Source organism: Mesocricetus auratus, unplaced genomic scaffold, assembly GCF_017639785.1.
Source record: "Mesocricetus auratus isolate SY011 unplaced genomic scaffold, BCM_Maur_2.0 Super-Scaffold_100047, whole genome shotgun sequence".
In the NCBI taxonomy this organism is placed as follows: Eukaryota; Metazoa; Chordata; class Mammalia; order Rodentia; family Cricetidae; genus Mesocricetus; species Mesocricetus auratus.
This window is the reverse complement of record NW_024429224.1, coordinates 7,222,174-7,246,870: the sequence shown is the minus strand read 5'-3', so window position 1 is coordinate 7,246,870 and position 24,697 is coordinate 7,222,174. Positions and strand designations below refer to the sequence as shown.

The 24,697-nt window shown below is 53.8% G+C and overlaps 1 protein-coding gene across 1 annotated transcript in view; it reads left to right on the top strand.

The window, feature by feature from the left end:
- Niban2 (niban apoptosis regulator 2) overlaps positions 1-24,697 on the top strand; it is a 47,848-nt gene that overhangs the window by 10,888 nt on the left and 12,263 nt on the right. The window contains exons 2-4 of the mRNA XM_040735624.1: positions 19,431-19,561; positions 23,397-23,525; positions 24,506-24,611. Coding sequence (XP_040591558.1) covers positions 19,431-19,561; positions 23,397-23,525; positions 24,506-24,611 — 366 coding nt within the window. The remainder of the gene's footprint in view (positions 1-19,430; positions 19,562-23,396; positions 23,526-24,505; positions 24,612-24,697) is intronic.

Genomic DNA, 24,697 nt, shown 5'->3' with positions numbered 1-24,697 from the left:
CAGAGATGCGCCTGCCTCTGCTGGGATTAAGGGTGTGTACCACCCCCTAGCTAGGGCAGTTCTTTGGAATGTGAAGGGTGTGGGGAGAGTGGGGGCAAAGGGAGTTTAAGCTTTGGATCTGAAAGTTTGCTGATAGCTGACTGGCCCCTGAGTCCCTGCCTTGGCCTTGAAGCTGCTGATGAGTAGTGGGTGATCACATCTAACCCCCACATCCTGGGCTCTTCTGCCTCTCAAGTAGGATGTTTGAAATGATCTAAATGTCAGGAGGCTAGGGGGATCACAAGATCAAGGCCAGCCTGGAGCACATAAGGAGATCCTATCAGAGAGAGAAAGAAGGAAGAGAGGAGGAAGGAAAAAAGGGAGGAAGGAAGGAACAGATAGACAGACAGACAGACAGATAGATAGAAAGATCTAGCTGATCTTGTCCTTCATTCCGTCACTGGGTAAACTCAGGCCGTGAGAGTGGGAAGGAAGAACCCCAATCTAGAGGCTGCAGAACTGGATGGGATGCCTGGCTGCCCTCCCCGCAAGGACCAGCGTAGACACAGCCAGGGAAGGGTGACTGGGCGGGCTAGGCTGTAGAGGGTATAATTTTGAAAACTGAGTAAACAAACAAGTTCTCAGTGAGCAAGGCAGGCCCTGTGCGGCATCACAGACGGCCTGTGTCTGAGGACAGCCCAGGCTTGTCCACTCACAGACAGAAAACTGTATCTGGTTAAAAATAGCCAAAGCCCCACTTTCCTCCCACGCCCACCCTGTATTTAAGGCTGCCAGGAAAAGGGGAGGGGGGACAGATTGCCCCTCCTTGTGGGGCGTTGAACCCAGTCCCTGGGAGTGACTACAGGATGACTCTCTAGGCTCTGCTCAGGACAGTCACTTTGTGTCTCTGGGCCTCAGTTTCTCCTACTTTAAAGTGGTGGCGATCCCATTTCATGGTGACAAGATGGGGAGATGGTGTGAGTCCAGTGGTGAACATACAGGCCTTTGTGTGTCTGGTTTGGCTCTGGCTGGGGCCTCAGAAGTTAGTCCTTTAACCTTGGCCTGAGGCAGGGGCTTCTGCCTGAGCAGAGGGGTTATTTTCTTAGTGACCCAGGCCCCTCCGGTCCTCTTGGGTGGGGCTGTAGCAGGCTGCATAGCCCAGCTTTTCTGTTTTCCTGTGGAGACGGTTGTGGAATCCAAGACTAGCTGCTGAGGGTCTTGCTCTGCTGGCCTGGGCCCCTCCACCCCCACGTGGGCCCAGCAGACTTCCTGTGCAGTTAGAGGCTGTTCCTGCCCCAGTCACATGGAGAGCTTTTGAGAGGCCAGCTCAGTGTATCAGAGGCCAATCAGCAATAGATAAACTCAGAACTGTGTGTAGCCTTGGATGACACCTGCCTCCATTCTGAGCTTCATTTCCCCCATAGTGCAATGTCCTGATGCCCCCAGACCCCTCCAGGCTGCTCTGTACCTTGGAGTCATATTATAGATACTGAAAGATATTACAAGACTCTCAGCCTCATTCTGTGACCCCCGTGCTCGGGGTTGGGGGAAGGTGGTTGGCTGCCCTGGTGGCCATCCTTACTAACATTTGTAGCACTGGAGGGTTGGCTCCCCTGGGCTTTCTGGGTGGACAGTGGCTGTACTGGGTGGTTTTGTGTCAACGTGACGCAAGCTAGAGTCATCAGAGAGGAAGGAGTCACAGCTGAGGAAATGCCTCCATGAGATCCAGCTGTAAGGTATTTTTTCAATTAGTGATCAATGGGGGAGATCCCAGCACATTGTAGGTGGTGGCATCCCTGGGCTGCTGGTCCTGAGTTCTATAAGAAAGCAGGCTGAGCCGGGCGTTGGTGGCACACGCCTTTAATCCCAGCACTCGGGAGGCAGACGCAGGAGGATCTCTGTGAGTTTGAGACCAGCCTGGTCTACAAGAGCTAGTTCCAGGACAGCCTCCAAAGCCAAAAAAAAAAACAACAACAAAAAAAAAGCAGGCTGAGCAAGACAGTAAGCAGCACCCTCCATGACCTCTGCATCATCTCCTACCTCCAGATTCCTGCCCTGCTTGAGTTCCTGTCCTGACTTCCTTTGGTTGGTGAACAGAGATATAGAGGTGTAAGCCAAATAAACCCTTTTCTCCCCAACTTGCTTTTTGTTCATTGTGTCTTATCACAATGGAAACACTGCCCAAGACAGTGGCTTTGGTGGTGACAGCCGGCTTTTCCATCTACTGGCCAAGTGCCCTTAGGCCAGTAACTGTTTCATTTGCTGTAAAGCAGGTTGCCATTAATCCTCAATGGCTGCAAAGGTTTTGAATTTGTATGTGGCTGACGGTCACTGCTCTGTGATGAGGGACATCATGGTGCTCAATACCTAAATGTGTGGGAATTGTAAGATGCCTTTTGGGGCTGGAGAGATGGTCCAGTGGTTAAGCATACTTGTTGCTCCTGCAAAAGACCTTGGTTCAATTCGCAGCACCCACTCGGTGGCTCACAACCGTCCGTAACTCCAGATCCAAGGGAGCCAAAGCTCTCTTCTGACTTATATGGATGTGCACCTGCTGTATACACATACACATAGGCAAAACATTCATACTACAAAAAGATATATTCCACTCTTAAACTGTAATGTATAGGGACCTTGGAATCCTCTGCATGAGGAAGGGTGCAAAGTGTGATTGGGTGCGGATTTTGGGTGCTGTGAGCAGATGTGGGAGAGCATGGGCTTTTTATCCGTTCTCTTTGAAGGAGCAGTCTGGGCCCGTTTTGTCTGAGGCCACAGGCATAAGGTGCGTGCATCCACTACACAGGGCTTCCTTCCTCTCTGTGTGTTCCCCTTAGTGTGACTCACTGGCTCTCAGATCTTTGTTCTTGTTCCGGAGGGTAAGGCCAGGGATTTGTTCTCGAGCGGGCTCCTGATCCCCTCTCTGGCTTGGCTGAACCCTTCGTGTGACAGGTAGGGGCCATGTAGACTTTCAGCCCCATTCTTGGTATATAACAGGTTCAGAAGTGCGTGTAGACGTAGAGACCCCTATGTGCTTGGCATGGAGCTGGTAACTACCAAGCCTGGATACCTAGGTCCTGCCTGTGCTGGGACGGGTTCAGTCGGCTGATGTGACGTTGCCACCTTTCTGTGAGAGCTTGCTTCTCTCTGTGTGATAATCATTGTCATTTGCTCTCCTGTCACAGATGAGACAATTTCCTGGTGCCCTAGGGCCCCTTAGAGGGTCTGAGGTAAGCACTTTAACTTGCTCGGTGACTTCGGTCCTTGTTACCTATCTTAGATAGGTGTGGTGACAGGGGTCCTGCTGGTAGCCTCGTGCAGTGCTGAGGGAGCTAGGAGCTTGCGTTCCTAGGCAGAAAGATGGAGGCTGAAGCTGTTGTGGCTGAGGCTGTGTGAACTTTTAAAGGCTTGGCGGGAAATGGTGGCGTGAAGAGATTCGAGGTCCACACACCCGCGGGCTTAGAGGAAAGAGACTGAACCCTGTCTACGCAGCCACCCTAAGGGAGATTTAGCCCTAACTTAGCGTGTAACCAAATGGCACCACAGGGTACTGACTCAAACAGGGAAAGTGAAACAGTAGGTATTATTCAATAATAAATAATGTAGCCATGAAGGGAAAGCCTACCTCCACCCGCCCAGACAGGGTTTCTCTATGTAGCTCTAGCTGTTCTGGAACTCCCTCTGCCTACAGGCTGGCCTTGAACTCACAGAGATCTGCTTGCCTCTGCTTCCTGAGTGCTGGGATTAAAGGTGTGCTCCACTATGCCCAACTAAAATAATAGTTTTTGTATGTCTAAAAAAATGTGTGTTAGCTGGGTGGTGGTGGTGCATACCTTTGATTCCAGCACTCAGGAGGCAGAGGCAGGTGGGTCGCTGTGAGTTCAAGGCCACCCTGGTCTACAGATGGAGTTCCAGGAGAGTCAAGTGTAATGTGCATTTTTCCTCACAGCCTGGTCCTAGAGCCGAGTCAGTCCCAAATAGCAGGATGCTATATTAATTATGAAGCTGTTGGCCATTTGCTATGTTTTTTTTTGTTGTTGTTGGCTAGCTCTGACTTAATTATTAACCCATAACTGCTAATCTGAGTATTTCCATGTGGTCTTCTCTTACCGGAGAAAGGGTCTAGACCCCTTACTCCTCTGGTGTTCTACATGATGACTCTCTATCCTTGACTACATTTCCCAGGCTCCTCCTCGACTCCTAGTTCCACCTATTGGCCAACAGTGCTTTATTTATCAACTAATAAAACATATACAGAGGACTTCCCCCATCAGTCAAGGCTACATGGAGAGACACTGCCTCAAAAAACAAAGTGAGGTATTTACACACAAAAAAGTATGGGAGGAAATGTCCTGAAATATAGAGATGATTTTGAGATAGCAGGAAAATATATTATTTAAACATCTCCTTTGTACCTGCCTTTTTCTCTGTTTACTTAGTGTTTGTGTGAGTGTGTGAGCGGGTATTCGTGTGGGCATGCTTGCTCACGTAGCTGCTTGTGGAGGCCAGAAGTCGACACCTGCTGACTCCGTCGCTCTCTACCTTATTTTTTGAGCCATGGTTTCACACTGGCCCTGGAGCTCTCTATTTTGCATAGACTGGCTGGCCATCGAACCCTAGAGATATACCTGTTTCTGTCCCTCATCACCTACCCCCACGCCCAGCTTTATCCTGGGTGCCAGAGATCTGAACTCAGGACCTCAGGCTTGCACAGTGAGCACTTCACCCACTGAGCCGTCTCCCCAGTCTTTTCCTCTTTTTTTTTTTTATTTTTTGGTTTTCGAGACAGGGTTTCTCTGTTTAACAGCCCTGGCTGTCCTAGAACTCGCTCTGTCGACCAGACTGGCCTCTGACCCACAGAGATCCGCCTGCCTCTGCCTCCTGCGTGCTGGGGGCGAAAGGTGTCATCACACTTGGCTGTCCTTCCATGTAAGCTTCAGGGATCAAACTCAGGTCACCATGCTTGTAGAGCAAGTACATTTAGCTGCTCAGCCATCTGGAAGCACATATATATTTGTCCTCTGAGTGAGGTCATACCAGAGCTCCACAGTTCACTCTCCCAGAAACCCTAGGACACAAAAAGACAATTGAGTTTGTTCAGAAAGCTTAACCCTGGCCCTAGGGCAGGCCCTACCCAGCCTCTGGGGCTAGATTGACAGTCCAGTACCGAGTGTCCAGGGTCAGCCACAGGTCGCACATCAATGATAGAAAAGGCCACCAGCCCAGCATGTCAACTAAAGCTGTCACCACTCTTCAGACCTCCTCCTCCTCTTCCTGATCTGACTGTCAAGGGCTCCTGCACCTGCACAGACTGGGAAACTGCAGTAGGCCAGATCTGCAGGCAGTGTCTCCCCAACTCTGTAAAAGGTTGTGGTCTGCAGACACTCACCTGGGCAGGAACATCCCTCCACTTGCCCAGTCCCAGGGACATGTAATGGCACTTTGCAAAATAATTCTCAAGGGTTCTGTATACAGAGTTGTGGCTGTGGCAGTGGCTGTGGCTGTGACTGTGGCTGTGGCTTTGGCTGTGGCTGTGGCTGTGGCAGTGGCTGTGGCAGTGGCTGTGACTGTGGCTGTGGCTGTGATGACTGTGACTGTGACTGTGGCTGTGGCTATGGCTGTGGCTGTGGCTGTGGCCTGCAAGAACACACAACCTCCTGGAAGGTTTTCCTTTATCAGACTTGGGGCCTCATCTCGGCCTCCATCCATCCTTTAGGTCCTGTCTCATAGGCCCCTCCTCCAAGAGCCTCAGGGACTCAGGCAGTGGAGACCAAGGAACTTGCTTTCCAGTGCTCACTGTGTGCCAAGCAGAACATCCCTTATGAAGCTCATGGTACTACAAGGGCAGACCCCAGGAACCACTTAGCCTTAATCAAACTTATCCCGGGTCCATCCATCCACCTAGGGTGCAGAGGGGCCCTGTCCTTAGCTGTTACCAGTTCCCACTCAGGACAGAAGTCTGACCAATCATGAATACAACTTGGCTTATTTTATTTATTCATTTAGTTTTGAGACTGGCTCTTATCATGTAGCCCAGGCTAGCCTAGAACCTGTGATCCTCCTGCCACAGTCTCCTGAGTAGCTGATGCTACCGCTGTGAGCCACCATACACAGCCTTCCTTCTATATGGATGTCTGTGCTCCTGACAGTGCAGCCTGGGGTTGAGTTTCCGTCAGCACATGAGTGGCTTTTCGCTGGTTCGTCGCCTGTCTCCTTGCTCCCTGGATTGGAGAAAGCTGCCTTCCCCTCTTGTCCTCACACTGCCGTCAGGACCTGGGGATCTGGAAGCTGCAGATAACTTCGTATTTGTGGGTGGGCGGGCAGGGAGGGCTCTGGCGTTTCCAGGCAGCTTGGGAAGAAGCTTGACCTGGATTTAGCAAAAGGACAACAGCACTGTAGGCACCCAGCAGATACGTGGTGGGGGCTTTGGTCCCGTTCAGCCTTTCCTGCCAGGGCTGGGCTGAGTAACGGGTGCCTTCTATTTATTAGCTCCTAGCAGAGCCGCACTGGCACTTACTGGGCTCTTCCTGTCAGGGAGACAGGGTGTGAGGTGATCCTGGCACGCCTTATTGTGTGTGACCTTACAACTTTAGCCGGTGAGACAGGGTTTTGTTATGGAGCCCAGGCTGACCTCGAATTTACAGTTTTCACTGCCTCAACCTCCTCAAGCAAGTCACCACTGCACCTAGCCTGGGTGGGTCCTTTTTTAAAAATTATTATTATTATTATTTTTACTTTTTTGAGACAGGATCACTCTGTGTACCCCTGGCTGTCCTGGAACTGACAATGTGGACAAGGCTGGACTCACACTCGCAGAAATCCACTTGCCCCTGCTTCCAGAGTGCTGGGATTATTTTCAAAGCTCAGGGTATGGAAAGAATCAAGGCTCAGAAAGACTCAGCTAATGGCGGAGCTGGGTCTGCGTGGTCCCAGTGTTCACACTGCTCCTGTCCACCCATCTGGGGCAGAGTCTTCTTCAGTCTCTGCTCGCTCATCTCTGATAGTCAAGAGCTCCCTCTCTGCAGGTCACCTGCCCTGTCCCAGGCATCAGATGCAGTCAGAGCCCTCACTGAGGTCCGGGTGCTGTCTGTGGGTCACCTGCAAACCAGCCTCAGCTTGGTCAGTCTGCAGCTGCAGCAAACCCTGAATCTGGTTCCTAGGGAATTTTCCAATTCTACGATTGCTCATGGCGTGGTGCCCAAGCCTTCCCTTCTTCTTTCAGCCACCTATAAGAAGGAGCTTGGAGCTTGGAGAGATAGTGACAAGAAGCCAGCCTGGGGGGGCATGTGCCAACTGGTGACAGATGATCAAGTCCTGAGGGTCCCAGCTAGTGCTGTCTCTGGGGATGATGCTATGTTGGGGGGGATGTGGGGGGGGTAGGGTGGCACCCCATCCACAGTGCTGTGGGACCAGGGCTATGGGCTGGTGAGGTCTGCTGGCTGTCTTTTGTTTTGTTTGAGACAGGGTTTCTCTGTGTAGCTTTGGAGTCTATCCTGGCACTCTTTGGAGCCTATCCTGGTGCTCTGTAGACCAGGCTGGCCTTGAACTCACAGAGATCCGCCTGCCTCTGCCTCCCGAGTGCAGGATTAAAGGCGTGCGCCACCAGCACCCAGCTGCTGGCTGTCTTTTGTTGAGTCCACTTCTTCTTTCTGATTAATTAACCTTTGAATGTCAAGGGCCTGGAAAAAAGTAGATCCCAAACATGTCATGTTTCCCCTCCCTCCCTCTCTTCCCCTTTCTTCCTTCCTTCCTCCCTCCCTCCCTCCCTCCCTCCCTCCCTCCCTCCCTTCCTTCCTTCCCTGCTTCACCTAGCCAGGTGCTAGATCCCTTGGACCCTGTAGACTGTGTCACCTGCCCTCCTCTGGGTCACCATTCAGGGTAATTCCCATTGTAGGGCCACTTTTACAAATTGCGTGTGTGTCAGGCTAACTTGTGGGGTCCTGGGATTGAACCGAAGTCATGAAGCTTGACTGTTAGGGGCCTTTACCTTTGAGGCAGGCACTAGTGTAGGGTGTTTGTTTTGGTTAAAATTTTATTTATATTTATTTTATGCGCACTAATGTTGGCATGTATGTATACCAGGTGCATGCCTATGCCTGTGGAGGCCAGAAAAGGGTGTTTGATCTCCTGGAACTAGAGTTACAGCCAGCTGGGAGCCACTGTGCAATTGCTGGGGACAGAACCCGGGTTCCCTACAAAACCAGCAAGTGCTCTTGACCATGGCCAACTCTCCAGCTCCACAGTGGTTTTCATTGGCAGCCCATCTCCTTCATTAGATTCCTAGAGCCTATCCCTGGAGACACGCAGAGAGAGGTTCTTGGAGGATGGGCATGATGCCAGTCCCGTGCAGGCCTTGGGTAGGTGTAAGCAGGCTGGTCCTGCTCAGGATTGGGGTGTTGCTGGAGGCCTGGGCCTCCCTTCTCAGGCTGCTCCCCAAGTGCAGGGATGCCGGTGTCCTGCCGCCTAGGACAGGCTGCCAGCTGGAGGCTGTGGGCACGGAGCTCATGCCAGTCAGGTGGGCGGAGCTGGGATGAGAAGTGCTTTGTTTCTCCTGTTTGTGTCCAGATGGGAACTGATTTTCCCCACTCAAGTGAGGACGTGAAGGGCAGTTTCGGGTGCTGCCCCCACCCCAGACACTTCCGCAGGCCTCCACCCTGGCTGCCCTCTCCACCCCTCAGGCCCTCCTGTCTCAGCATTTGCCCTTCCCCGGACCTGTTGCGGCTGAGTTCTAGTTAAATATTTACTAACTGAGAAGTTTGTAAGGTGGCTTTGTGTAAAAGTCCCGGCTGACTACTCCCAAATCTGTCTTGGGATAAGGAGACCCGGCCCTCCTGGGCCTTCCGAGCCTTTGCAGGTGGCCTTCTTGGCATCTGGAACTAGATAACCTTTCCCTCTGAGGTTACAGGACTATTTGATGGACCAGGGGGAGGACAGGGGCCAGGCTGAGTCCTGGGAATCCCGGGTGGAGACAGCCTGGAGATCTGCTCCCTAATTTCCTGACCCCACCTGTCCAAGGGTCAGCCTTCCCAAGTGGCCTATTCACAAGGAATGTGGCAGGGCAGGATTCAGTCAGAGCAGCCCACTTGAATGAAGCCTTGACTATTAACAATGGAACCCATCATATCTCAGAATTCTCCATTGCCATTTGTGATAGCAGGGGGTCTGTGACGTCATGCTTGGTTTTGCTCTCTTGTGTAATGTTGGGCAAGTCACTGAACTCCGAGCCTGAGGCCCCTCACCCAGAGAATGGGTCTGACAGTTTGTCCTGGTGGAGTTAAATGAAGTCACGTGACAGCCATTGCTCACGTGCTTCGGAGGGAGGCGCTTAGAGTCTCTGGGCAACTGTGGGCATGCATTAGCTCATGCTGTGAGGATTATAGTCATATGCAAATGGGAAACCCAAGAGCCTTAGTGGTGGGAGCAAGGCAAGGAAGTCTGCCTGAGATTTTGAGCCTGGGAGTGGAGGAATGGTGTTCTGCCAAAGGGCGTACTGTAGGGGAGAGTGCAGAGGGGGAGGCACTTGGTGTCAGTGGGACACAGCCACAGCCGGGGCTGGGGAGGTGAAGCGTGGCTGAGAACCTCTGCCTTGGATTCCATTCATTGCTACCCACTGATGAGCTGCAGCTCCAGGACTGGGGTCGGCGCTGATAGCCCTGACTCTCCCGCGGCTGTTGAAGCCCACTTCATCCTTAACAAACAGGTCACTAGGTCCTCTGGACATTGCCACAGTCCTTGGCATCCAGGTCCTGCTGGCCCGGTGGACAAGTCTCTGATCTCACAGCCTCTGTTTCCCCGGTGGCAGTGATGCTCCTAGACACTTCTGGGCTCCGGCAGGTCGGGGTTTGGTGGCCCATGTGAGAAGTGATGGTTACCCCGCCAGCCTGGTGGTGTTTCTTCACCCGTGTCTAAATAAAACCCTTTTTTTTTTTGAAGTGCTGGGGTTTGAACCCAGGGGCACCCGGTGTCCCCAGCCTACAGCAGATACATACACAGGCACGCTGCGGGGCTGCGTTCCTTTGTGGGAAGGGGGTTTCCACGTTAGTCTCTGGTCTCGGAGGCTGACACAGCAGAAGGTCCCTTAAGGACGCCTGCAGTGAGAAGGAAGGCAAGCTCCTGTGACATCTACTTTCCCAACAAAGAAGGACAGTGTTGGATATGTCCCTTCATCCTCAGGAGCCTCCGAAGCCCTGACTGCTACACAAACCTCTCTTGTCGGCGGGGATGAGCGGGGAGCACCTCCCATCCTGGGAATTTCCAAAGGAAGAGACGGTTTGGGCAAGGGGGAGCTGAAGCATAGCTCAGCAGAGGAGGGGTACGTTCAGATATTAGAGTGTTCAAGGCACCTCATAGGAGCCACTTTAACCCAGAGGGAGCCTTGGGAGGTGAGGGAGCACGGGGGGGGGGACAGGAGTAGGCAGCTCCCTCCCTGGTTGGGGAGGACCAGAGGGAGTCAGGAGTGGCTCGAGGCTAAGGCAGGTATAAGAGGGTGGTGACCCAGCCAGGACAATGGCAGGTGGTGTAGCCTGACCTGAGTCATCTCACAGTTATCCCTGAGGCCCAGAAGCAGAGCCCCAGGCACCTTCCATTGCTGTGCTTTTGGGACATCTTGCCAAGAGGCCTGCATCAACCCTTGCTCTCTGGATAAGCCTGAGTGGTTGCCATCAGCTGTCACACTGTCTCTCCGGCTCTGGCTCTGCAGGGTCCTGGTGAGCTGGTCCCAGCTCTTCTCATGGGCCCGTTACCCCCCCTCTCCTGCTGGATGGTGGAGCCTGTCACTACCCTTTCCCGGTTCCTACCCGATTACTGGTCCCAAGCAGGGGCCCTGCATCGGCCCCCCGACAGGACTACCCACAGGCTGCCATCTCCTTCCCAGAGGCTGACAGTCTCCATGGTGGGTGTGAAATGTGTTTTCCCTAACTGGTTCCCCGTTAGACTCCGACTGTTACGAGTCTGTGTCACTTACGTATATACATATGTATGTATATTTATGTGCATCGTGTGTTCATGTGTGTATATCTGCATGTGTCTGTTTAGATACCTATATAGGTTGTTGTAAGTCCTTATGGAGGCTGAAAGTTGACACGAGTGTCTTCCATATTCTCTTTGTGCCTTACTTTTGGGACAGGGTTTCTCCTTCAACCTGGAGCTCTTTAGTTCAGTCAGACTGGCCAGCCAATAAGCCCCTGGGACCTGCTCATCTCTGCCCCAGCACTGGGTTAGAGAACTGGGGTACCATGCCCGTATTTATGTGGGTGTTGGGTATCCAAACTCGGGTCTTTGTTACCTGGCAGGCATTTTACCAGCTGAGCCATCTCTCCGGTATGGCCTTTACACCATTTGTCTGTCTCCCGCCCCTAGCCTCACGGCCTTCCGTATTGTCTATGTGCTGTGTGTTCTCGGGGAAATCACTTCGTCTCTCAGGGTGCTGGTGAAGAAAGGGCGATGCAGGGCTGTGGGTTCAGCTCGGCTGGCTGTGTTTTCCTTGCGTGTGGGAGGCCCCAGGTTTGATCTTTAGTGCTGCAAGGAGAAAAAATAACGCTCATAGTTGTAGATGGGTGTGGCAGCTCCTGCTTTTTTAATCCTAGAACTTGAGAGGTGGAGGCAGAGGGCTCAGGAGTTCAGTCGCTCTTGGCTACATAACAAGTTTGAGACCGACCTGGGCCACATGAGCCTTATCCCGGGTGCTGAGGAGACCCGAGTGGATGCTGCTGGAAAGTGTCTGTAGTGCGCACGGTTCAGAGGAAAGCCTTTAGGAGACACGCTGAGACCTGGCACTCCCAGTCCTTACCTGTTGAGCTGTGCTGTGTCACTCAAGGAATGTGTGACTACCTCTACGGGTCTCCTGGCTGTGCCAGTCACATGACGTCGTTTCTGGCATTCAACTTTCTGTCGTGGGGAACCCGAGTCCTTAGTTTCTGGGGTGGATGGGTCACCGTCCCAGTCACTTCCCCCACCTCCCTATCTGGAGCCCTCTTCTTGCTCCCAGAACCAGGCAGGCCAGTTCTGAGTCTGCCCCACCCTGCAGGTGCTGTCCCCTGCTAGGTTTCAGTCCCCACGAAACCCTGAAACTGGGCCGGGTCTGGCGGTGAGGCTTGTTCGGCGAGCCTGCTGGAGGGACCAGCCAGACCAGGATGAGCCTGGCTCAGTGCCCACATCTGAGTCCAAATCAGGGCAGGACTTGTGTGAAGTCGCTGTGTCCGTACGAGCTCGGCTGCCGTCCTGGTTGGAGATTGTCATCTTTGTCCTAATGCCAGCATCGTGGAAGGGGATTCAGGCTCAGGCCCCTGGGTCTTGGACCTGGGCTCAGTCTTGCTTTGGCTGCTCTTTCATGAGTGGCGTGGCTTCTTGTGTGAGTTATCTCACAGGGGAGTCTGCACCTGTGGGTAGAGATCACGTTGTGCAGCATGCTGGGGGCTCACAAACTTCCTGCAGCGTGTCCCCAGTTTAACCAGTTTAACCTGCAGGGTAGGCCCAGCACCCCTCTCCCAGCTCCCCAAGACTTCAGGGCACCCCGGGGCCCTTGTTCTTGGTGGCTTCTGCTATCTACACAGGAAGTAGCGTGATCCCTAAAATTGTCACTTTGGAAAATCAGAGATCAGCATTCTTCCGGCCACTGAGCTGTTGTTAGTGTCAGTCATGTGCACCATCCTTGCCGGAGCCAAGTGTCCTATGCTCATTGGTTCATTGGTTTCCTCATCGCCTGACGAGGCGGATACTGATATACCATCTGTGGAGAGAGAAAGTGCCTGGGCCAAGGCCACACAGCTAGTAGGGGCAGAACTGAGACTCGACCCCGGAGCCTGTACCTGAAGCCACTGAGGTGATGAAGACCTTGCTGTAGCTTGTGTCCTAGAGCAGCTCAGTGAAGGTGCTGAGGACAGGGTCTTGGTCCGCTCCCAAGGCCAGGGCAGCACTGCTGAAGCTTTTATTAAAACCTTAGGTCACCTGAGACAAACCTGCCCATTTTAGCCCAGGGAAGGGGTGTCCACTAGGTGGGAAGGTGCTGTGCCAGCCTTGACTACGCGGGAGCAGGCAGGGAGGTGGAGAGCCAGACTAGTCTCTTTTATCTGACACCCGCAGATCCTGACCTTGGGAAAGTCACTTTGCCTTTCTGAGCCTGGATGTCCTCATCTGTCAAATGGGGACAGTTAAGCTTGCTTTGCTTCCCCTTGGACCTGGGTAAGGACTGGAAAGTAAAGCTAGGGCCTCATGATGGCACCGTGTGGAAGACAACTGGGGATGGGGGACTCCGGACAGGTCCTGGGGGAAGTAAGAGTCAAAGCTGACTTCCCGTCGGCCTGGGATCCCTGGTAGAATGCTCACCTGGCATGCATGAAGCCCTAGGTCTGGTCCCCAGCATTGCAAAAACAAAACAATACAAGTTCCACTTCTGACTAGGTGTTGTGGCAGAGCTCTGTAACACCAGTACTTGGGAAGCCTGCAGTAGGAGAATTGTCTCAAGTCTGAGGTCAGCCTGGACTACAAAGTTCTAGGCTATCCTGGGCTACATGGTGAAACGCTTTTCACTCAGATAAACAACTCCTCTCCAGAAAATTCCTCTCCTCTTTCCTTCAGGCTATGCCTCTGAGCCTCAGGAGCACAAGGGCCGAGGAGCCTGTGCTGAGTTCTTGGTGGGCACACATAGGGGGCTCTGGGAATTCTGAGTGCAGAATTAGGAGGGTTAGGAGGGTTGGCTGGTGAAGGGCCTCTCTGGGTTACCCTTGGGCACCTCTGAAGGTGTGTCCAGCTGCATCAAGACTCATCAAGCCTTACTCAACTGCCTTGTTTGGGGCTCACACACACACACACACACACACACACACGCGAGAGAGAGAGAGAGAGAGAGAGAGAGAGAGAGAGAGAGAGAGAGAGAGAGAGAGAGAGAGAGAGAGAGAGAGAGAGAGAGAGAGAGAGAGAGAGAGAGAGAGAGAGAGAGAGAGAGAGAGAGAGAGAGAGAGGGCAAGAACACTTTGTTCCTGGGAACTGGCCTCTTCAGAGCTTGGTGGAGTACCCTGCCCTCTTGAGACATTGCTCTGGATTTTCCAGCTGTCAATGACAGGGAACCAGGCAGGGCCCCTAGGACTACCACTTGGGGCCCAGCTTGGTTTCTGTTGATTTATTACGGAATGTCCTATCCTGAGGCTCCCGTTACAGCCAGGAAGTAGGAGGATTTTGTTTGTTTGTTTGTTTTTTAGGTTTTTCAAGACAGTGTTTCTCTTGGCTGTCCCAGAACTCACTCTGTAGACCAGACTGGCCTCAAACTCACTTAGATCCACCTGCTTCTGCCTCCCGAGTGCTGGGATTAAAGACATGTGATACCACTGCCAGGCAAAGTGGGAGTTTATATGCAACATGTTTCCCTGGGACCTGTTGAGGCGGGCAGCCCAGCTTCTGTGAAGGTGAGCCCACACCTGAGGGGTGCTGCTGGCACAGAGAGCGGAGATGGGATGCCCAATCCAGGTTGGGGTGGTGGTCAGGGAACCTGGGTGCACAGAGGATACATACAGCTTCCCGAGCCCTATTTTGTGTGATCTTTTATCCTCTCTTCCTCCCTCCCTCCCTTCCCTCCCTTCCTCCCACCCTTCTTCCTTCCTTCCTTGCTTCCTTCCTTTCTTCTTTCTTTTAGAAAAAATCTTTAATGGATTTTTTTCATGCTGTAAAAGTTGTACCTGGTGCCGGGTGTTGGTGGCACACGCCTTTAATCCCAGCACTCGGGAGGCAGAGGCAGGCGGATCTCTGTGAGTTCGAGGCCAGCCTGGTCTACAGAGCGAGTTCCAGGACAGCCTCCAAAACAATACAGAGAAACCCTGTCTCGAAAAAACAAAAAACAAAACAAAACAAAACAAAAAAAAAAGTTGTACCTGGCAATGCAGCCACCTTTCATCTCCATAGTTACAAACTGAGCACTGTTATAATTAAGACTAGTAGTTTTGGTGCTCTAGACTGTGTATGCAGCACTGTCCATAACCTGCTGTGTTCACACCATAACCTGTCGTGTTCACACCGTAATTTACCATGCTCATACCTGCTGTGTTCACACCATAACCTGCTTTGTCCACATCCTGTCTGGCCCTGTGAAGGAGCTCTGTGGTGCCTGGCTTCTGTGAAGAATGTGAGGGTCTGAGAGAGCTGGGCAGGGGGGGTGTGCCTCACTCTTGCCTTGTGAGGGCGGGCCTATCAGTTTCCATGGTCCCCACTGCTCCTGGGCTGAGTCAGTGCACATGAGGGCCAGGGCCAATGGAAATATGCAACCTAGGTGGGTGAGGCCAGCCCACACCCACAGACAGCCTCACCCATGCAGCTATACCTATTGGACTCCAAGTTCTGGCCCGGGGCCCCTGAGGTTGGCCCTCTGGGTCATAGGCCCAGGCTGCCTCCTCACTGCCCACTCAGATCCTAACTCTCTCCATCTCCTGTGTGATCTAGCCAGCCCCTCACCCTTTCTGGTTCAGAGCTCATTCTCAGGGTGGTGAGCCTTGGCCTCAGAGACCCCATTTAGTGTCTACCCAAAATCCACTCACTGGAGTGTTTCCAGAGGGCGTGATGTGGAGAGCTGATGTGGGCGGGTGTGGAGAGAGGTCTGCCCCTCCAGCCTCCACCACAGCCCTAGTCACCCTACCCTGCAGACCCTAGGCTGGGTGCTGAGTCAGGGAATCCTCTGATGCCCTCTGGAGCCAGCTGAATGTAATAGGGGGCAAAAGCAGTGCTGGGATAGCTCCTGCTTGTAATCCCAATACTCAGGAGGCTAAAAGCAGGAGAGTTGTTGTGAGTTTCAGGCTAGCCTGGGCTACATAGTGGGTTTCAGGCCAGCCCGGAGTATACAGTTAGACACCATCTCTAAAGGGGTGCTATGTAGCGTTTACAGGGAGGGCACTATGAAGGGGCCCCAAGGAAAGGTGACTGCCTGAGCTAGGGTTGCAGAGCCTGCTGGCAGGGAGGTAAAGTCTGTGTCAGGCCCATAGTGCCTACTCATGTCTTCTCCTGTGCTGCCCTGAGAGCCGCAAGTCCAGGCTAGAGCCCCGTGGAACACTGCTGATCTTTGAGGTCCCCTTTGCCCCCTGAAGATGCCACATACACATCCCTTGTGTCTAGGGGCACTTCCTCAGTACTAAGCGCGTAGGAGTCCTACGGCTGACTGGCTCTGTCCACTACTGTCACCCTCTTCCAGCTCTTCCTGGGGTGCCAACCCACAGACTGACGGGTCTTCCTGCCATTTTCCTGGCCTGCTCTTGGTCCTGTTACTCACCCCGCCCCCAAGCCACTCCTGTCTTGGCTCAAAAACCATTTGGCCATTGGTCCACCCCCAGGTCCCCTTCCTTAGTTAAGTACCTGTTGTGTGCTTAAGGGACAGCCAGCTCCCCACCTTCTTCCCGTGTGAGGTCTGCAACCTCAACACTGGCTGCCAGCCCAGCCCAGCCCAGCCCAGCCCAGCCCAGCCCAGCCCAGCCCAGCCCAGCCCAGCCCAGCCCAGCCCAGCCCATCCATGTGCCCTAGAATTGAGAGCAGATATGTAGCAGGAGGGTCCTGCCTTCTCATGTGTTGGTTGTGGGCGATCAGTTTGCAACGGGTTTGCCAGATTTGGGTCAAGTTCACTATGGTTCCTGATGTCAAGTAGTGGAGGGTGCCTGGGATTGCGGCTGGGCGCAACAGGGGTCCCACCTGTCACTGTGCTCTTGGATGATGAGTGTATCTCTTGTCACATCGTTTGGTGGAGACCTGCCCCCATCCCCACACCATTCTTGCCCTTCTCTCCACTTTGTCCTGGCCCCTGCGGCTCCTCCCTCCCCAGGCTTCTTGCTTCCTTTCCTTAGCTGTGGTCCCGTCTCACTTGGGTGACTTGTGTGAGAAGACCCTGAGTGACTTTCGTCCCAGGCCCTTGGGCTGGCCTGGCCTGGCTGCTCCTAGCCCAGCATGTTTAGGGCCGTGAGTGCCAGTGCCTTGGCCAAGGGAGCGGAGCTGCAGCCTCCCGCTGACCCAGCTTCTACCTTGTCACGGGTCACGGGCCTTTCTGATACGTCCTCTTTCAGGGCTTCCAGAAACCTCTTTCACTGCACAACCTGTCTGACCTGGTCTCAGGCACCCTCGATGGGGTGATGGGCATGACTGGGCCTTAGCCGGCTCAGCTGTACTCTTCCTGCTTCCTTCACAGGCCAGCTGTACGCTTTGGGGCATAGCTCTTCCCAGACGGCGCACCAGCCTGGTGGTTGAGAGTTGCTGTGGGGGCTGGGCTGGCCTAGATTCAAGTCTTATTTATTTTTTACTTTTTACTTTTAATACGGCAGCTTCTTCCTGAGCCTGGCCAGGCATCGGGTACGCATTTGCTGCTGTTGGGATAATGCTGTTTGAGGGTGTCCCTGGCCTGGCTTGGGCCTCAGAGTTGTAGCAGAAGCTTTAAGCAACGTTGGGCAGGATTCTTTTTTTTTTTTTTTTTTTTTTTTTTTTTTTTGGTTTTTTGAGACAGGGTTTCTCTGTAGCTTTGGAGGCTGTCCTGGAACTAGCTCTTGTAGACCAGGCTGGCCTCGAACTCACAGAGATCCGCCTGCCTCTGCCTCCCGAGTGCTGGGACTAAAGGCGTGCGCCACCACCGCCCGGCTGGGCAGGATTCTTATTGCCTTCAGTGGACTCCAAAGCCTCCTCTTCCCTCATCCAACTCTCATGAAGCCATGTCCCACCCTGGGGTTAGCACTGTATCAGCAGTAGCTGTAGGGGTAACAGGCCATGGTTGCCCCCACCCTCACCCTTCCCCTGCCTTATTGTCTCCAGGACAATTCCCACGGCCTCTGAGCAGGACTGCCGCTCTGCGGGATCCTACAGAACAGACACGCCAAACACACTCCTCATTCATTCCCTCCTTCCCCCAACCAGAATCTAGACAAATTCAGCCTCAGCCCAGGAAAGGCTGCATGGCCGGCTGGCTTTGTGGAGTGGTGGGTGGGCTGAGCTACCCTGAGCACATGCCCTCTCTGCCGTAACTGAGGCAGGGCTAGGGGTGCAGACTGGGTGTGGTGATGTGGGCTCAGCCCTGGGTTCTCCCTGGCTACCTGCTCCTGGCTGGGTCCTGGGTTCCATCATTCACTGTCTGTGTCACGATGGCAGTGACAGACACTCTCTGGGCTGCAGTCTCCTAGAGTGGCTATGATACAGAACCACTGAGAGGGTGAAACACTGTCCTAGGCCACCAACTCTACGGACCTGGAGATGGGCAGCGGGTCACTAGATGAGGACTAGGTTTTTGGAACCGTCAGTGGTGGCGGGGTGGTCTGTCCTTGCTTCTCGCCCTCTCAGCGTGCAGGGGAAACTGAGGCCAAGGGAGGGGAGCTTCATAAACCCCAGGTTGAGATTCTATTGGTAGCTTTTAAGGGCCAGGAGCCTCTTCTGAGTCCTCTCGGTGCCTCAGTTTCCCCATCTATATAAATAGGGGCACCCAGGTAGTTCAGTACTGAGCCTGCTGCCTGCTGGGCCTGCTCTGGGGACCATGGACTCACCCTCCCTGTTCTGAAAGAGCTTCAGCACCAGAGAGAGGAGCAAACTACCAGGAGAAGCAAGTTGCTGGCTTGCAGGCGCGGGGCTGTCGCTCAGCTGGGGAGTGTGCACCTGACATGCATGGATCTCAGGGTTGGCCCCTGACAGTTAGACAGGGTGTGGTGGCCTGGAGGACCAGAAGTCCAAAGTCATCTTTGGTTATGCAGGGTTAGAGGCCAGCCTAGGCCGCGTGAGGTCTTGTTTCAGAAGAAGAAAGGAGAAAAGGTTAGTTAACTTTAGATGGGCTGGATCATGAGTAAATGACTCAGATGTATGGGAGTGAGGAGAAGCGTCCGCACCCCCAACCCCTGCGCCCCGAGACCCGAGCCCGGGGCGGCCACACCTTTCCCTCACCAGCTCCTTTCACCAATAGAAGCCATTCTTACTCAGGGGCTGTGTTCAGCGTGTGAGGCCGTCATGTTTCAGCTGTGTCCACGAGGTCTGCCTGTCACTTCCAGCACAGCCTGGCTTTTTCCTGTCTTGGGTGGACCGATTTACGCTTGTCAGTCCCACCACCGCAGTTAGCAGACGCACGGTGTCCTAGGGGTGAGCCAGGCGTCGAAAGCATGCAGCCCCCTTAGGGAAGCCTGTCCCCACTAACCACACCCTGCCCACCCAGGAAAAAGGCAGTCTCACCCGGTGCTGGTCACCGGTGAGGCTGAGCCTCTCCCAGGCCGTTAGATGTGGCTTTACTTTGTGTGTGTGTGTGTGTGTGTGTGTGTGTGTGTGTGTGTGTGTGGCCACTGACCAGCTTCCTGTCGGGAGTGGGTGCAGACGGCTCACAACCAAAGCCCTTGCCTGGCATGTGAGAGACTAAGGCGGCCAGCCCCAGTTTGGGTGAAAGGGCTTCTGGGCTTTCCATGCAGGACTTTGCAGGCTGGATTCCCCAGGTGTCCGTGGTGACCTCACACTCGTTCATGCTTCCCTTTCAGACAAGACTGAGAAGATCCTGAGAGAGTTCCTCCGATTCTATGAGGACCAATATGGCGTCTCCCTCTTCAACAGCATGCGCCACGAGATCGAGGGCACCGGGCCACCGCAGGCGCAGCTGCTCTGGCGCAAGGTGAGAGGCACAGAGAGGGTCCAGCCTGGGCTCTGCCACCCCTTCTCCCATGAGGCTTTCCCTGTGTTGCTGGGCTGGTCCCTAAGGGCCCCTCTCTCCCAGGCCCCGACGGCCAGTGCCACCTCCTCACTGTCACAGCTATAATCTGCGGTCTGGACGGCTCAGGCTCCTCACTTGTCTGCAGAGATGTGTCCTCTCTGGCCCCGCCTCCTCCCCTCCACAGTGGAAGTGGCATGGGCCCTGCTTCACAGATCCAGTAACACGGTCCCAGGCCACATGCTCTAGGTCCCCTCCCTACCACGTCATCCATTACCCGATTACCAGCATTAGAATTGGGGTTGCTGAGGAAGCTGCCTGGCTCTGCCCTGGGGACTCAGTGTGGCATGAAGTGGGGACCCTGTGATAGGCCTGAAGGTGACAGGGCTGGGGTGAAGCCGGGAAGGAAACAGTTGGTTTGGCTTCTGAGTTACCCAACTTGAGGCAGAGGCTAGCTATGTGGCTGAAATGCTCTCTGAAGGGAAATCTTTGCTGATGACTGTAGTTGGACTTTCTTGGCCTGCCAGCCTCAAATAATGACGTGGAGACTTATTGTTAATTATGAAAGCTTGGCCTTAGCTTAGGCTTTTCTCTCAATTAGCTCTTATAACTTAAATTAACCCATTTATATTAATCTCCATTCTGCTACATGGCCCAGTTACCTCTCCTCTCTACCACGTGTCCAACTTCTTCAATGTCTCGCTGGCATCTCTGCTGTGCCTAGATTCGTCCTGAGTTCCTCTCTCTACCTGGAAGTCCCGCCTATTCTCTTCTGCCTAGCTATTGACCATCCAGCTCTTTATTAACCCAGTCAAAAGGCACCTTGGCAAAGACACATCTTCACAGTGTACAAAAAAAAGATTATCCCACAACAGATCACTCTGCTAACTGCAAAGTTAAGTCTGAGCTAAGTCTACATGCTAGTGCTACATGCTAGGGCTACAAGTAGAGCTCAAGGTGACAGACAGTGAATATCTGTTTACACACTACAGTGGGACCTGGGAATATGGCTGGGTGGATGTAGACATTGAGTATTGGCTGCTCCACTGAGTCCCTGCAGACTGGGGAGGGGCTGGCTGTGAGAAGGGACTGGCAGACAAAGGGAATCGGGATGTACAAAGTCCCAGGCTTAGCCCACAGTCCCTGGGCTGGGCCTGGGAATCAGACAGCGCTAGCAGGCTTAGATTCCTAGCCCAGGGCCCTTTCTCCCTGCCTGCAGTCCGCCTTGGGAATAGGGAAAGCATGGGCTGTTTGTCTCTGCTCCAGGTGTCCTGACGTAGAACAGAGCTGTCTGGATGTGGCCTGGCCTTGGTTCTGGCAGGTGAACGCCTGCACCTGTGTGGCAAGGACAGGAAGGCTTGGATTCAGCCCAGATGAGCAGGGTCTAAAACTGCTTTTCCTATCTAGAAGGCAAGGTCACAGGCAAGTCCGCCATGGTGACACAGACCTGGAATCCCAGTATTTGCGAAGCTGAGGTCTGTCTAAGCCGGCCTAGGCTACTTACTGTATGGTAGGCACCAGGTCAATGAGGGCTATATCCTAGGACCCTGTCTCAAAACAAGAGCAAAAACAAACCCAGACAAAAGGTTCCCAAGAACCCAGGGTGAGTGGGGCTGATGCTTCGGTAAGCATTTTCTCTGTGTGTCTGACTTCACGCTCACAGGACTGTGTCTCGCTGCAGGCAAACGGGACATGTACCCAGAGGAGTGGCCCGAAGGTTGATAGCCAGGTCTTTCTTTGATGGCTCACAGAACTGACTGCCGCTTGAAGTCATAATAACAGTAATAGAAGGGAAATAGCGTTAGTCACTAGAGTAATCACAATCATTTTCTAAAGAAACAGTCGTTGCAGTGATAAGAACAAATGGTCTGGGTGAGGGGATGGGCCTGTGACCCCAGCCCTCTGGAGGGTAAAGCAGGAAGAGCAGGAGTTAAGGCCATCTGGGGTCCATGCATTGTGGTGGAGAGCCTCACACCCACCGCATCCCTGCTTTGAGGTCCCTGGGCACAGAGGACCTGCGGAGTCACTTCTCAGGCCCCTGTGTTGGGTAGCGAGGCTGGCCTTGACTTGTGGGGTCTGGAATAGAATAGTGTGTGCCTCCCGCAGACCTTCCACTCAGAATAGGACCCTGCCATTTGAGAAAACCTAATTTTTCCCTATTGAGATAGAGTCTTATGTAGCCCAGGCTAACCTCAAACTCCACCTGTAGCTGAGGGTGACTTTGGGTTTCTGGTCACCCTGCCTTCTACCTCCCTTCTGAATCCAGGCTTATTTGCAACATCTCAGTTTGCCTTTGAAGAAAATCTTAAAAATACAATCTAACCCAGCAGACAGGCAGCCTCAGTGAGATGGCCAGGATCTAGGGTGTGCTCCGTGGTGGGGTGCAGAGCCTGGCTTCATGGCTTCATGGCACAGTCAACCCTCTGGGGCTGTTCCCAATCCCAGGGCCTCCTTCCCTTCACCAGCTGAGCCATCCGGGTTGGGTATTCCCAGGGCGTTAGGAAAACCCTGGCTTCTCTTTCTAGAAAAGACAGATTGGAGGGCTGGGTTTCAGAAGTCTAAATATAGACCACCAAGTGGGGGCCCTCTGACAAGGGCAAAGCCCGCGGCAGGGGGAAGGGAGCAGAGCAGAACCATTTTTTCCTGTAAATATTTTCTTCTGGAGAGGAAACTGGTCTCAGGTCCTATTGTTTGAGCACAATGGCCTCTCCTTTTAAGAGTGTAGCTTTCCTCTGAGAAGCAGCAGGGGGGAGCTAGGGAAAGGGGCCAGGGAAGAACATGGAGGAAAGACAGGCCAGAACCACAGACCCCAGAGGCCTGAGGGGGTAGGCACAGGGCCATGATCAACCCCAGCCACACATGCAATGCTGGTCTGGTCTGTCACTGGTCCTGCACTTATCATAGAGTAAACAGAACCTGCCTAGAGATGGAGATACCTAGACACCCCCTCCTCTCAGCCCCACAAACCATTGCAGCTTCTGTACCTCCTCCCTTCCAGAAGTTTCCTCTGTGGCATCAGCTTGGGTAAAGATGTCCCATCCCACATCCAAGTCTGTCCGGAGGCTGGGAGTGTGTCTTGTCACCCTGGCGGACCCCTGACACGGCCACAGTTCCAAGTGCCTGGCACAGTCTGCGTGCCGCAGACGAGGGGAGTGATCCCACAGTCACGCTTGTCTTTGTAGGGTTTGTAGGAAAGTCTCAGCACGTCTGCGGCCCACACAGGTCACCTGCTTTTGTGGACGCTGGTCCGACGTCTCTCCCCACCCTCACTCAGGGATACCACCTGACCAGCTGGCAGAGCTGGGTCGCTCTCTGGATATAAGTTCAAGTCTTCATTGCTCTGAGGGGAATCGAGGCCTAGAGCCGGGCAGATGCTTGCCCAAGTTTTGGCCTATTGATATGTCCCCTGCTGGGCGATGGCCGTGCCCTGAAGTAGAAGTAGCAGCAGGCAGATAGGGGAAGCAGCTGCTCCCCAACCCCCTCCCTAGTTGGCTTCCCTGGACCAGAACAGGGTGGGGAACCCTAGGCCTGGCCTGGCTCCGAATGAATGCCCAGACTGGGTGCCACTCATATCCTATTTGAACCCGGAAGGAGCCCCTCACTGACCTGAACCTCCGCCCTTTATCTGTGTGGTGGGTGCCATGCAGCCTGACCTTGGAGTCCTGATGAGGTCAGGGATTTGGTGGTGGTGGTGGTGGTGGTGGTGGTGGTGGTGTGTGTGTGTGTGTGTGTGTGTGTGTGCCACCTTGTTGGGAGCCCCTTGCCCCTTCTTGGCCTAACTCTTACTCCCTGCCCACAGGCGCCCCTGGATGAGCGTATCATCTTCTCTGGGAACCTCTTCCAGTACCAGGAAGACAACAAGAAGTGGAGAAACCGCTTCAGCCTGGTGCCCCGCAACTATGGGCTGGTGCTGTACGAGAACCATGTGGTGAGCGCGGCACTTCTCTAGTTCTAGAACCCACACCGCCGCCCCCCCTCATGCTTGCTGCCTAGGAACTCCCAGGCCCAAAGCAAAATTCCTGAGTCTTCACTTTTCCAAACCTGTTTGTCCTTGGGGCTCTTCCTGTCATTTTACTCTTTGTCCAGGTGTCCGTGTCGTAAACCCTCCGTCACTCCCAAGCCCTAACAAATCCCCCCTCACTGCAGAGCCTGCCCTCTGCTGCCTGGTCTCCTTCGAGGCTGCCTCTCAGAGCTGTTCGCTGGTCAATCTGCCCCTGCTCTCTGATGACCCCGCATTCTCGTTGCCCAATCCCCCTTGCCCTGATGTGGGTCTGAGATGAAATAGGGGCTGGCCGTGTCTTGTCTTTGCTTTAGGCCCTTGGGGGATGTCCCACCTGGTTATGTTACAGACTTTATTTCATCTGTCAAACTTTTCTCCAGCACTGCTCCAAAGGCGGGCCTGTCTGACCTGTTTCAGATCAGATCTGTCTGCCCCCTAGTGGCAGACAACTGCTCTGCAGCCCTGATGTGCGTGCAATTGGGTCCCAATCGCTTCCCTTCCCTTTGTTATAGGGAGAGCTCGGTACCAACCTGACTCTCCTTTGAAACACTGTGAAGCTTAGAACCTTGAAAATTTGGGGGAGTTTTCAATGTAATGTCAAGGCCCGTGGTTTCCGGGGACAGCCCTGGTTCAGAGTCAACACCTACTTCACCTACACCACTCCGTCTCCAGTTAGTAGGACAGTCACTCTCCATCCCCTCCGTTGTGGGGACTAAACTCAGTCTTAGATGGTGGCAGGCACGCACTCCACCCCAGGCTGCACCACAGCCCCTGTCCGTCACTTCTGGTCCTCTCCCCGACCCCCACCTTGGACAAGTAGCTGAGCAATCCCTGGAGCCAGCTGGAAATAGGGCCTGTGCTTGGCTACATTCTTAACCTCGAGGCTCTGTTTCTCTTGCTCTCTTCAGGCCTATGAGCGGCAGATGCCACCCAGAGCCGTCATCAACAGTGCCGGCTACAAAGTTCTCACCTCTGTAGACCAGTACCTGGAGCTTGTTGGCAACTCCCTACCAGGTAAAGGACCAGCAGCTCCCGGCCCCACTGTCCTACATGGGCCTGAGGGTTGGCCAGGGAAGGGAGTGACCCTGAGCCCATTGCTC